This window comes from Pagrus pagrus, assembly GCF_965226575.1.
Source record: "Pagrus pagrus genome assembly, chromosome: 1".
Classification (NCBI taxonomy): Eukaryota; Metazoa; Chordata; class Actinopteri; order Spariformes; family Sparidae; genus Pagrus; species Pagrus pagrus.
The window spans coordinates 35963751-35977823 of NC_140185.1; the positions used below are offsets into that span (position 1 = coordinate 35963751).

At 39.9% G+C, this 14073-nt stretch overlaps 2 protein-coding genes across 3 annotated transcripts; one reads left to right on the forward strand and one right to left on the reverse strand.

The window, feature by feature from the left end:
* Positions 1-677: 677 nt before the first annotated feature.
* rpl12 (ribosomal protein L12) lies at positions 678-4253 on the forward strand. 2 transcript variants are annotated; one of them, XM_084360141.1, is made up of 6 exons: positions 678-837; positions 2717-2790; positions 3087-3185; positions 3489-3570; positions 3662-3748; positions 4098-4253. In XM_084360141.1, exons 1-6 carry the CDS (start codon positions 801-803, stop codon positions 4214-4216), a joined length of 498 nt encoding a protein of 165 aa, XP_084216267.1. In that variant the 5' UTR covers positions 678-800; the 3' UTR covers positions 4217-4253. The 2 variants fall into 2 exon arrangements, with proteins under 2 accessions (XP_084216267.1, XP_084216268.1); XM_084360142.1 differs by having other exon boundaries at positions 801-939.
* A 1366-nt stretch (positions 4254-5619) lies between these two features.
* Positions 5620-9484, reverse strand: pole3 (polymerase (DNA directed), epsilon 3 (p17 subunit)). Its single transcript, XM_084358225.1, has 4 exons — positions 9010-9484; positions 8325-8410; positions 8061-8179; positions 5620-7183 (listed from the first exon to the last, which is right to left on the reverse strand). Exons 1-4 carry the CDS (start codon positions 9073-9075, stop codon positions 7002-7004), a joined length of 453 nt encoding a protein of 150 aa, XP_084214351.1. The 5' UTR covers positions 9076-9484; the 3' UTR covers positions 5620-7001.
* Between the last annotated feature and the right edge of the window lie 4589 nt (positions 9485-14073).

Sequence of the window (14073 nt, forward strand, 5' to 3'; positions counted from 1 at the left end):
GTATAAATCAAAACATCAGTTATTTCCTGAAAGTATCCAAAGATTGTTTAAGATGAGAGAACGTAAACATGAATTGAGAGAAATTTTCATGTTTGAAAAAACAAATTGTGAGGACGGATGTAAAATAAAAGATATTATCTTCAACAAATCCTAACCTGGAGCACATCTGGGAGGTAAAACACTTTTATTTTCCTGGCGATAAGGATTTTGTTACATTAAATACTCCAAATATTGTTCAGGGTTTCTTTATTACAACAAACCCAGTGAATTAAGAGAGGACACACTAAATATAGGAAAGCTGTGTAGGAAGGTTGTGTTTGTGATTGCAGAGCTGTAAAACATGTCTGCAGGCTGTAGGCTAAATATACAATGTAAGTTAGGTAATGTAGAAAAATAATAATCAAAAATATAATTAAAATAAATATAAGATTACATGTGAGGTTTCTTTTGATTCATGTCCTATCGTTATGAAGGTGATTAAATTAGACTATGAGAATAATTGAATCATGATAAAATAATAATTTGATTAATTCAAGACAAAGTTACAAAGTGCTTTAAATAAATAAATAAATTAATCAAACTGTTTTTGAAAATCGTGACGTTGAATATACGTCACGAGAACGGGATCATAACCACTCGCGATACTTGGCGTGTCTATAAATCCCTCCGCGGCCACAGCTCGGCCTTTCTTTCTCCCTGTAGCGGTGAAGGTGCAACAGTAATCGGTCGTCCCGAGTCCGGGTTCATCCGACACCCTCACCAAACCAAGCTGAACTGAGCTCAACCACCACAGCAGCAACATGCCTCCCAAATTCGACCCCAACGAGATTAAAGTTGGTATGTTTTCACTGTCAAGTGGGTAATACACGCAGACGTTTGTTCACAGCCAAGATGGAGTCGCTCCGTGTCCGCCGGCCTGTGAGCGGCGCACACAAAACGGTAAAGATGGGACACAAAACGCGGCGAAGAATGCTAAAAACGATGTCTGACTAAATTTCTGCATGCTGAAATTTATGTATCGGGTGAAATTTGATGGATTTGTGACAGGTTTGACGGGTCAATCGGTGTCTGGGGCGGACTACACGCGAATACACGTGGGATGACAGTACTAGCTAATCGGCTAACGCTAGCTAATGCTAATTTAACCTCGTGCACGTTGAATTAATCAGTTTCTATGTTAATTAAAATTAGTCTGCAGCCTCGTAAAGCTGCTGAAAGTGTCATTTAGAGTCGATTGCGTGATGTCTGATTTATGAATCAATGTTCGTGTTTGTAGTTTTTATGATCATACAGATTTATTTAACTGACGAATAATATTCCTTAGGAAAAATGTCAACTAGTATAATTTTGAGTCGTGCAATCCTTCTTTGTTATCAATCCAGATTATTGTTTAACCCAATTCTGATAAATTACAAAACATCTAAAATGTTAACAGGTTTCGTCTTCAGTGTGATTAAATCCATCTTTCACATTTTAGATTGCTATAAATAAGTCTAGGTCACATTCAACACTAACGATCTGTATTTTTACTCTAATCTGGCACATTATAGATAAAACTAATCTAAAACCGTGACATGGATTAATTTGTACTGAAAGTGATCGTAGTTCCAGCTGTGTAGAAAACATCAGGCTGCTCTTTATAAAGTTAGTGTAGGTGGAAACTGGCTTTAAATGACCCAAAATGTGCTGATATGCATGATTGATATGACTGAACGTTTAGGCGAACATGAATAAATTAACATTGTCCTCAATCTATAAGACAATAGCGTCAATGTTGTGTTGAATTTAATTTTGTCCATTTAGATATTATTTCACTGTAAATGTTTGATGCAGTTCATTGCACCATATTTTCTGTTCCTCGTGACTTTGCACATATTTACCACACCGTGATGGTGATGGACTCAGTCCTGTTGGATGTATTCACAGCCTTCATTTTTTTTAGATGGACATGTCTTAATTTAGTTGCTTAGGTTTGGTTTGGGGAGGGATTGTAAATGCCCAGGAGCAGGATTCACAACCACTGTGCAAACGTTTATAGTTTTGGCCTACATGACTCTAAATATCATCTTTTGTTCCAGAAATTTGTGATTGTGGGAAAAACGGTGTCCTCAAGCTTAAGATCTTTTCCCTCAAACTAAACAACTTTCAGGATCGTAGTGGGAATGTTCCCAGCAACAGGGGTTTTAGCGTGTTTACAAAACTGCACATAGTAAATTTTGCATATGATGTATCATCGTGATTATGAGCAGTAAAATGTTACTAGATCGAGTCCAACCTGCAGGTTTTTTTTGGCCTGAAACAATTTGACTTGGCAGTCAGGAATGTAGACAACATGCCAACGCTCAGAATATAATAGTTTGTAGGCGTTAAATCATAATTTAATGACTGCTCTTATATCAGTGATGGCACTAAATGGGTTTTACATGCAGTATTACTGTTTGGTGCCCCGTTTCATAAGACTGTAGTTAAAGCATCTCATGTTGGTTGTCATTTTCCTGACTCCAGGTGCACTGGTTTAAAAAAAAAGTGTTAAATAGCTAAATGAGCTACAGGACTCGACTCTGAAAATGAGCAGATATGCTGTTAAAATCACTGCGGTTCTGTCTGAAGCCGTCATCACACCTGTTAAAGATCAGCTGTCAGTGGGTGTTGAGTCTGCAGAGTGTGAAGAAACTGCATCAATTAAAGGTTTTAATGAGGTTTTTTTGTCTTTCAGTGTACATGAGGTGCACAGGAGGAGAGGTCGGAGCCACATCCGCCCTGGCCCCCAAAATCGGACCTCTGGGTCTGGTGAGTTTAAAAAGAAAAACATGCATCACTACAAACTGAACCAGCCTCCCGCCACTATGCCTGTCTGTCAGAGTGACTGAGTATAATCCAGTGGAGGCTCAGATCGACCCAACTTTAGGAAACAGAGCTGCCCAAACTAATGGACAACCCTGTGCCGTAAAGTCTGGAACACAAACCAAAGCTCCTGCATGATGAAGACTCTTGACAGATTTATTTTTAGCTTTAACAGACTGGATTTTGAGGTTCTGTTAGTCCAATGTAATCTCAACTGATCACCTTTTCTGTTTTCTCATCAGTCTCCCAAGAAAGTTGGTGATGACATTGCCAAGGCCACCGGTGACTGGAAGGGCCTGAGGATCACCGTGAAGCTGACCATCCAGAACAGACAGGCAGCTGTAAGTATTATGAACAAATCCACAGGCTGTAATCTGCAATATGAACTTGCAGGGTTTTATTAAAGGATCAGTTTACCCAAAAATGAAGATTCAGTCATCAGGTGAAGTTTTAGTCCACTAGACATTTTCTGGAGCTTCACAGCAAAAGTGTTGCAGCATTTAATAAACAACTGAAGCAGCTGGAGTCTTGTCTTGATGACTTCTCATTTTTGGGTGAACTGGTCCTTTACTCCCAGCCAGTTGTGAATATAAACAGTCGGCTTGGTGGAGGCAGGACGATGACTTGACTTGTTTTTGTTTTAGATCGAGGTCGTTCCCTCTGCGTCTGCTCTGATCATCAAGGCTCTGAAGGAGCCTCCTCGTGACAGGAAGAAGGTCAAGAACAGTAAGTTGTGTGGAAACGATCACTTTTTAAAAAAAACAAAGACAAGTTTGGATGAAGTGGATTGACCGCATTTCACTTTTTATTTTTCCAGTCAAGCACAGTGGAAGCGTCACCTTCGATGAGATCGTTGGCGTTGCTCGCGTCATGAGGCCTCGCTCCATCGCCAGGGAGCTCTCTGGTAAGACTTTAAACATTAAGACAATGTGTAGCGCTCAGCCTCCCGCCACTATGCCTGTCTGTCAGAGTGACTGAGTATAATCCAGTGGAGGCTCAGATCGACCCAACTTTAGGAAACAGAGCTGCTCAAACTAATGGACAACCCTGTGCCGTAAAGTCTGGAACATTCATTGACCATATGAGAGAAATTCACCTGGTTTCTGTCCCCATGTTAGTAATGTTTGTTTTATTGGACTTTAAACCCTCAAACGGAGATGAGCTGCAAACGTGTCTAATTTGAAATAGACCGTAAACATTTTGTATTGTTACATCAAGTCATTGATTTGTATTTGTCTTAATTCGTCCTTCAGGAACCATCAAAGAGATCCTGGGAACCGCTCAGTCTGTCGGCTGCACCATCGATGGACGTCCTCCCCACGATGTCATCGATGACATCAACAGCGGCAAAGTCGAGTGTCCATCAGAGTAAAAACTGAGGACGTCAATAAAATGTTCAGAAAAACTGAGCTCCTTGTGTTTGACCTTGTTTTTATTTTAAACTTAATTTAACGGATGTGCAGCAATTCTGGTTTTGTATCCCGAGATGAGGAAATCGGTGTTGGTGAGAACGACCTCGGTCCTGTCGGATCAGAACATTAAAATACTGATTAAACATGACTGAAAATGTTGAATTTATAAATTGAAGGTCATTCAGCACAATAATGGGTTAAAAGTGAAAAACACTTCAATGAGTGACTGAATGCAGTACTTGTTATGGAGTATTTTGAAATGGTGACACTTTTATATAGGATCTAAATACATGTCCTTCACAGCTGGTTTGTCCAATTAATACACTAAAAATAAGTTGGATATTGGGATTATAGGTGCTTATATGCAATAAAAGCCAAATTAAATCATTTTGAGTAGTGTATGAAGAAATAACTGAGTAACTGCCACAATGAGGTTTATTCAAGCTGTTAGGCGTGTATCGGTTGAACTCAATGTAATTGAGTATTGTGTCAAACACTGAAGGTAACTGGGAGGTTAATTTATTAAACAGGGTTGAAACAAAGTGACTAGGACAGTTTTCTTCAGTCAGGAAGATTACTACTGCCTCACCAGGAAAAGAAAGCTGGAAAAGTGTCACATGAGAAGTTAAACAGTTTTTTTTATGGTTCTCACAAAAATTATATCAGAGCTGCTACTTTGTAAAACTTAAGATTTTAATGTGTAACTTTACTACTAAAACAAACTGACCTTGAAGGACAACACAATTTATACTGCTTGACTTCAATATGTGGTGGACCCTGCCACCTTTCTAGCTTCAAACAGCGTTCTGGGACCTTATTTACCTCAGAGCAGCTTGTTTACTCACTTATGGAAAACATAATATTTCTGAGTTTGAATTATTACCTCATTAATATTGTAAATATTAAAATTCAGAGTTTGAAGTTATTCTCCAAAACTAGAGTACTCCTTAATTTCTTGATGTATTTTTTAATTTTTTTTTTTGCTGCTGAAAAGAGCAAATCCAGATCGAGTTTGGGAAACAAAACATCATTGGTTTTGAAACACTAAGGTGTGAAATGTTACATCATACGTCTGAATTGTGTTCAATTATTTTCTGTCAGTTTCGTAACTTCAGTGAATCAGATGAACTCCTGAACTGAACGGGGCGAAGCTGGAAACGTGTCAACAGCTTCATTCTGTGTGAACGTCTCTCTGTTATGAGATCTGAGCCGCTTCTGTTTCAGTCCGAATGTGTTGAAGGTTGTTTAATGACTGCAGCTGCAGGAAAACTGTCTGAAGTCAGATCCCGTTTGAATCCAGAGTCACTGTAACGATGCGTGGTGGGTGTGCAGGGTCGTTCGGGTCAGTCATGACTCAACACAGTTCTCCTTTTATACAAAATATTTATTGAAAATCTCAGCCAGTCATATACAACTCTACAAAAGTATAAAGGGTTCAAAAACGCAGCAGAACAAAAAGGTGCACTGAACACAGCTGCTGCCATTTTTTAACTATTATTAATTAATGTGGTCCAACAACACGGATCATTACAGCCGTCACCGCTGAACTGATTCATCACGTCCAGTCGTTACAAGCTCGATGACTGTTTCTAGTGTTCTATCCTCAAATTCATAACTAGCGGCTGATTTTGTACCAAAAGCTAGGAAATCTTTGATCAAAAACATCCTGGATTAAAGGAAAAGGTCACCCAAAAATGAGACGCCCATGCTGATGGAAAGTCAGTTGAAGTTTCGTCGTCCACAGAAAATTTCTAAAGCTTCACAGAAAAACAGCCTTGGAGCATTCTGCTAAACAACTGAAGCAGCTGGAGAAACACAACCAGGATGAACATGAAATGTCTCTATGCAGCTCGTCTGACATAATCTGGAGGCCCCGAGATCAGAGATTGATTTGAAAAGAGATTATTTACACACAAAATCTTCACTGTAGCTAATAAGATAAACGTGTTAGCGCACAATGTGCGTGCAAATCAATTTGTGATCTCGGGCTCCTGGAGACTTGGATTACAGTGGACGAGCTGTATGGAGCCATTTTATATATTTTTGGGGGGATGTTTTTCACATTTTAAAACAAGTCTCCAGCTACTTCAGTTGCTCTGTTTCTCTGTGAAGCTCCAGAAATGTTTTGTGGACTACGAGACTTCACCTGACCTTTTGAGTGATCTGTTCCTTTAAATCTAAACTTGGACTCTTTTTTTTAGTTCTTCAACGGCTTCTTTTGTTTAGACAACCTTTAACCTTTGAGCACTTAATTTGTTAAATAAAACAGGGTTTATGATCGTCAGTGTGCTACTATGGAAACATTTTAAACAAGCTCATTTTCTAACTGGACGCTGGTCAAACGACTGCCTGTGTTCTCACTCCCTCCAGTGGTAAACTGATTGAAAAGCTGAGTGTGTTAGTTCTTTAACCAGAATCAGTCTTTGTATTTAACTTCCTGTCGATGAAAACTAACTACTGAGTATTATTAACGGTCAAGAAAAAACAGTGTTTGTATCAAAATGATAAAAAAAATACAAAATGAAGATCAGGAGGTGGAGTTTTCCTTTGTGCTTCGTTTGTTGTCGGGTCGGAAACAGCAGCTCCTCCACAGAGAACGTAACCTCACCTGCTGCTGCTCGGTAAAACTGACGCTTTAATTCATGGTGGCTCTGCGACGACCGAGCTTCACTTAAACGCATCACGTCCAGCCAGTGATGACCTCAGAGGAGGTGATGGGAGTGCATGTCAGTCACCAGAGCTTCGTCAGTTCTCCACCTCCTCCTCCTCAGCTTCGTTCTCGGCCTCAGGCTCCTCCTCCATGCGCTCCTCTTCCTCCTCCTCTTCGTCCTCTCTGCTCTTATCGTTCTCAGAGTCGACCTTCTTCTCTTTATCTTTGCGCTTCTGCTCAGAAACCTCCTTCTTTCCTTTCTGGCCCTTCTTATACACTGCGGAGGAACACAAACACCCATCGTTAACCGCAAATCAAAGACTTGGAGCTCGTGTTATTTCACATCTCTCCGCTCTGTTGTTTAGTTTGAATACAGATTGAGAATTACTGGAAACATCTGCTCCGCTGTTGTAACTGAGGAAGTCGGTGACGGAAGAATGAGCTGTGAGGCTGTTCAGACCTGGTTTTAACCTTTCGTTCTAGGTGATCCGATCACAAGTCCGTCAGCTCACACCTGTTGTTGTCACTTATGATCGGATCTCACTTCCTCGCTCTGTATGCAAATAAACACGTCCATCACTGGGACGAACAGACGCAATGTTTTTTACACAAAGAAAGAAAGAACTTAATGTTTGCCGAATTAACAAGAAGGCCCGAATAATGAAGAATTTGTCAGAGACAGCGTGTCAAAGTTTATAAAGTGTCTCCTAACTCATCAACTAACTAAACTGAGCGATTTTTTAAGGGAGTCTGGGCGACAAAGAAGCAGCTTATATTGGTTACTGTTTAGTGTATTTGTAAAATTTGACTTGTTAAGCATCAATAAAAGAAGCCTCCAATGATTTAGAATCTGTTATAGCAAAGTTTTGCAAAGTTTTTTAAGTTTCTCCTGATGAAACAACTCTTAAAATCATGCAATTTGTCAAGGGACTCTGGTGACTAGTTCAATGTTTGGATCAGTTGAAACAGACGGTGTGTTCACAGACATCTGCTGCAAACATGGGCGGGTTAAGAGAGACCAAACATGTAATTTATATCACAGCGAACCACATGTTGATACCAGGTCTGAGCAGCCAATCAGATGCAGTCAGACTGATGAGGAATAATATGAACTTGTATTTTGCGTCATATTGTCTTCATGCTGATGTACTGACCCTCCAGAGCTTCTCTGAGAGGCTCCAGGAATCGTTCAAACTCCATTTCCTCCATCGCGGCCAAAACGTCTCCTGCGTTCAGAGTTTTCCTCTTCGCTTTCATGGCAAAGTTGTTCGCACTGTGACGAGATAAACAGGAAGAAAAGCCATTGTTTTATTTAAGGAGTGGTGTAATGGATCTTTCTTAAAAAGCAGACTCAGACGTTGTTATGATGCCACTTGAATCCAACTGAATTTTCTGAATTAATCCCGACTGATTCTCACCAGGATGTTGCGTACAACACAAACACGCTGGCGGCCTGGGAAATGGCTCTCCTTGCTTCCTTCGACACGTTCACCCCATCTGGGAGCTGTTGAGAAAACAAGCGGTGCGGAGGAGTTTATCTCGAAGCTGCAGAGCACCAGCAGCTTTTTATCAGAAAACACAGGCAGGCTGAGAAAAGAGGCTCAGAGACAATAACATACGAACAGTCACAAACACATGAGCACAGCTGGTTTCAAGAACAGGGAGGCGTTTAAAGTCTTTAAGGACCTGCGCACCTACATGAACACATGAGGTGCTCAGGGTGCTTATTATACTTTTCTATTGTAACTGAAGTAATATTATGGACGGAGTACTTTAACTTGTAACTGAGTATTTTTACACTGCTTTTTTGGTAACGTTACTTTTTCTTTAGATACTTTAAATACATGTTACAATGACACTTTTCTTTAGTAACTGAAGTAATATGATGAATGGAGTACTTGTAATTGAGTATTTTTATTTTACACTGCTAACGTTACTTTTACTTTAGATACTTTAAATATATTTTATGATAGTTTTTCTTTTGTAACTTAAGTACTATGATGAATGGAGTACTTGTACTTGTAACTGTGTATCTGTACACGGCTGTTCTGGTACTTTTCCTCCAGTAATCCCTTCCCTCCCCGCCGCTGGCTCCCTACTCACCGCCTCCTTGATGATGCGGGTGATCACCGCGTTGGGGAGGTTCAGGTCTTCCGGCCTCTCTGCCATCTCTCTGACCGCTCACCGAGTCCTCTAACCCCGTCCGCCTTGCTTCTGTTCCCCGCTCACGGCACCTTCCCTCCCGGGGTCGCGGCTGTGTGTCTCCGGTGTGAAGCCGGAGGTAGCTGCTCGATGCTAACAGATTAGCCCCGCTGACAGTGTTGTGTTAGCCTGAGCTAACTGAAGGAGCTAACTCGGCTAACGTTCCCAGCGTCACTGTCAGGTTAATGTTCAGTTATCGACAGTTGATTACGTCACTACCAGCAGCAGACGCTTCTATTGATCTGATCGGTCAGTTCGGCTGATTGATAAGTTCACGCTCCTCCTGAAGTTGCTCGCGTGGCCACCAGAACCGATTTGTTTTGAGACATTTCCCGCGAACCGTCCAAGCACGAGCCAACCCCTGTCAACTTTCAACTCTGACCTCTGACGCACGCGTGACGTAGGTTTACGTTTACGTAACTCACGTAGAAAATGTAGTTTTTATTCCTTTATTGTTTGTTTTTCATGTTTCTTATCGGATTCCTTCAGGTTTATGTGTTTATTATGATTCAGTTAATACAAAATAATTTAATTTAATAGACTTGAAATAAAAATAATTAAGTCTAAATAACATAAGATGACAGACATGAACTGACTATTTAGATTACTATTATTTATTTGTACTATTCATTTATGCAACAGATCATAAACCACCCTTTTTAATTTTTGAAAATTAAATCAAACAAAACATCAATTTAACTTTTAAAATAGGAAACCTCTTTAACATCTAAAACCCATTTCTATCAACTTATCTCTGTCAGTGCTCTGATCCCATCCACTGACGTTATATGTGTATATATTCTGTATTGGACCGTGCTGTTTGCTAATTTTAAAAAAAGAAAAGAAAAGAACATGATAGAAAAATAGATTTTATAATTTTTCCAAACTGATTTCAGTTTAGTCATCGTTCATTATGCAACAAGGAAGTTTTAGTGTTTAGTAAAAAATATAGAATTATGTTGTAGACTAATTTATTGCTGCACAATTAATAGATCAAGTGCAGTATCCAAATGATGAAGGTGAAATGTGACAAACAGCATTATAATGCAGTTTGTTACAAACCCCAACATGTCACATCATCATGATTTGAATTTGTTTTTTAAATTAATAAAAGTTGTAATGCAGAAATGATTATTACCAATAGTTGTGAATCATATTGCAATTGTAAAATCCATCGTACAGTCCTAGACTCATTGAATTTCACAATAACAATAATACAATCAAATAAAATAAAGCAAAACACAAATGAGTTGAATTCAAACTGCAACAAGACAGAAACTGCTCAGTAGTTTGTGTTTTATTATTGTTGTTTTATTTTTTATTTGTATTGCAAAGATTAGAGTTTCAAAAAAAGATATGATTTTTTAAAGACGTACTGTTTTTTATTTTCTTTAGTTTCCTTTTGACAGTGTTCTGAATATTATAAGTTAATATAAATATTCTACTTTGGCAATATTAATGAATATGGTTGTGTCAATAAATACTTACAAATTTAAATCAACATAATACAACAAACAAAATGTTTGAAGTCTAAATATCAAATGATGATAATTATTATTATGTGAAAATAATCCTGTTAGCTGTGAGTGTGAGCTGATAGACGTCATGTGTTTAAAGACCACAGTCAGGTGTCAGTGTGACATATTGAGACATCGTTCATTAGAAAGTCTTTTATATATGAACTAAAACAATAAGGAAGTAAAAAAAAAAGACCAAAAACAGAAACGTGCTCTTCTTTCTCTCAACACGTTCTGACTTCCTGTCTGAGGCTCTGAGCTCAAAGTCCCAACAGATCCTCCATTTCCTCCTGTTTGCTTCAGGCAACAGATTATTGTAGTTTGTGGTCATAAAACCCAGAAATCAGTTAGTATTTCTGCACATCTGGTTCCCTCGTCTCAAAGTCTGAGAGTTTTTCAATGGATTTTCAGTTGAATGTGTGAAATACGGTGTGTGGTTACCACAGGCTGAATATATTTACATGTTTTGTTCTCCAACATAAACTCCATCATTAAATGTCCCACAGTTTAATTATAAAGCTCTTCCGTGTGTTAAAAACGGTTAGCGGTTGCTAACAAGTGTCTAAATGAGACTACAGAGGTTGTCGGGGACATTAAACGTCCTCACAGCGAACACGGAGACTCATCTACTCACTAGTCCGTCTTTACAGGCCCACTTTAGTTACACACTGTTCTCACTCTGACTTTACAACTTGTGCATTGATCAGTTTATAGAAAACCTGTATAGTAATTGTGTAGTGAGACTCTCAGTGGTGGTGTCGTTTAAGACATGTGACCGTGATGTCGTCTGTTTGTAGCCTAACATTAGCTTTTTACTGCTACACATTTAATTTATGCTTCAAACATCACAGAGTGGAGTTCATCTGTGGAGATTATGTTGATGAACAAAACCTGGAAGGATCAGAAACTTGTGTTTTACACAGATTATTTTCAGCAATCAAAAAACACAGAGGGAATCAGAGCCACAGACAGCAGGGAAATCCTAAAGTACAGACAGACTGACACACTGTTGGTTTTGGTCTTTTTATGGGATTCACTGACAGCAAGAAAAAAACAAACAATAAAAATGAACCTGGTGACGACTTCTGATGACAAGACAGGTTCACCTCAGTGTGTCTCAGACAGGAACCGTCCCGTCCATCAAACATTAACAGTGCTGTGATAAACTGAGGCCACGCTGAAGTGAGATGCCTCCGCTCTCCTGCTCTCACATTATTTCAGCGCTCAGATGAATATTAAAAAACCCTGACTGGGCAGACTTCCAGCTCCGCTCACACCTTCACTACAAACAGAGTGGAGAAGGTCAGGGTTTGTTGGGGGGGAAAAGGTATTTCGGTGGTTTCCATGGCAGCTGGCTTCCTCACACATGCGGGAGGCGATGCAGCCCACACGTTGTAAACCGCTCTGTACAGTACGGCTACGCAATGAAAGGCGAGTTTCTACGCCCACCAGGTTCAAGCGTCTGTGGCTGTTTCTGGGCAGCGCTCCAGGATACTAAAGTTTCTTCAGCACGGCTTTCTGTGTGCTGCTGGAACAATAACGGCTGCTTCGCTGTGTTCGTGTGCACAGGTGACTGCACGTGTAAAGACACACTCCCAAAAGTGTCAACCTGGTTCAACGAGACAAGAGTTTTTATTAATGAAAGGAGTTAATGCTGCGTTACATCGATTCACATGCTAAATTTAGAATCTTCTCTCTTTTTCCTCAAATTCAAAATCTACTCATACGTCAGACTCACCAGTCTCTCAGTGAACAACTTGTGTACCCGGACTTAACCGACCTGAAGTCAGTGTTTTCACTAGGTTAGAGAAGAGACAGAGGCTCGGTTCTGACCTGGTATCAGCATCCATCCTGAGTGACCCGATCACACCCCCAGAACACATTGTCAGACACATGTTACCACGTTCCTTTAGCAATAATGTGTACGCATGTGTCCTGGGCCACACTGAAGGACTGCTGACTCAGCTGACGTCCTCTGTGAAACAAGCAGAAGAAGAAGACACGACAACAGACAGAACAGATTACACACTGTCTGATTCACCCACTGTGAAATAAATGACATGTGTGGGCTCTTTTAAACTGTCAGTGTCAGCAGCAGATGTTTGTGAACACACCGTCTGTTTCAACTCATCCAACCACTGAACTAGTCACCACAAGATCACCAGAGTCCCTTAACAAATCGGCTGATTTTAAGAGTTGTTTCATGAGGAGAAACTTAAAAAACTTTGTGAAACTTTGCTACAACAGATTCGAAATCATTGGAGCTTCTTGTAAATTCAGCATTAAATGAAAACAGTAAGTTGTTTGTTTCCTTGTACAAAGTGTCAGTTTGTGGCAGCATGGCTGTACCAGCCTGTCTGCTTCTGTGTCTAAAGTGCTAAAGTCTTACCTGCCAACATTTAGCAGCTGTTTGAACACACTGTTTACACTGATTTCACCATTTACACTCAATTTATATTGATGGTAAACATGTCAAATTTTATAAATACACTAAACAGTAACTAATGATTGATTCTTTGTCGAGAAAGTCACCAGACGCCCTTTAAAAATGGCTCAATTTAGTGAGTTGTTGCGTGAGGAGAAACTTACGACACCAGCAGTGTTAGCTGAGTGCAATGCTGGACCAGTGGGCTGCTTTTCAAAACCTGGAGGCTACATTACCCACAATGCAACAGCCACTGAGTGACATCACTTGAGGCAATTTATCAGATTACATGCAGCTTCGTCTGGCATCGTCTGAGCAGTTTTACTCCTCAAGACCCTGAAACTGCTGGAGTTACACTGTAAGTGGAAACAGCTGCTGCTGCTGTTGAGACTGAAACAAAACAACGAGCTGAAATAGTAAAAATAAAAAGAGTTGTGTTTCTCTGTGGGTTAGTCAATACAAGCAGCACCATATCAATTAGACCATAATCACAGTCACGTGTCATCAGACCGAAGAGACTCCAGACTCATGTTAACGCAGAAACTCTCGTCTCTTGTATCTTTTTATTAAATGTGTGTTTACTCTGAAGTAACAATAAATATTTGCAGGGCAGCGAGGCCAAACGGAGAGAAACACAAAAGTAAAAGCCATCTGGAGGGAAGTCAGGAAAGATATCGTCCTTTCAACAAAAAGCCAAGGACGGATGATGAATGTGCCAGACTGTCGGCCGTGACAGACTTTAATCCGAGGTATGAATGAACGTGTCTGCAGCAAAGAAACACAAAGTCAGAGATCCAGTAACATTAATTACTGACTGCGATATTAACAATGATGCTGCTGAAGTGTCGACTGTCAACAGCAAACAGCTCGATATCTCTTCTGCAGACTTTGATCCTTTGTTCAGATATTTCACTGAAGGACGAGCAGCAAAAGCCTCAAAGTAAAATTACTCTGTAATAAGTAAAAGTCTTGTGATCAAAATCTTTTTGTAAGTAAAAGTACTAAACAGGCAGAGATATAAAA

Bases quoted from the DNA above. Each gene is read 5' to 3' on its own strand.
- rpl12 (XM_084360141.1), top strand. From the start codon at position 801: ATGCCTCCCAAATTCGACCCCAACGAGATTAAAGTTG. The intron at 2,791-3,086 runs GTGAGTTTAAAA...TTTTCTCATCAG, and splicing joins AAATCGGACCTCTGGGTCTG to TCTCCCAAGAAAGTTGGTGA. The intron at 3,186-3,488 runs GTAAGTATTATG...TTTTTGTTTTAG, and splicing joins TCCAGAACAGACAGGCAGCT to ATCGAGGTCGTTCCCTCTGC.
- pole3 (XM_084358225.1), bottom strand. From the start codon at position 9,075: ATGGCAGAGAGGCCGGAAGACCTGAACCTCCCCAACGCGGTGATCACC. The intron at 8,411-9,009 runs GTGAGTAGGGAG...TTTTCTCAACAG, and splicing joins CCCGCATCATCAAGGAGGCG to CTCCCAGATGGGGTGAACGT. The intron at 8,180-8,324 runs GTGAGAATCAGT...ATCTCGTCACAG, and splicing joins GTGTTGTACGCAACATCCTG to TGCGAACAACTTTGCCATGA.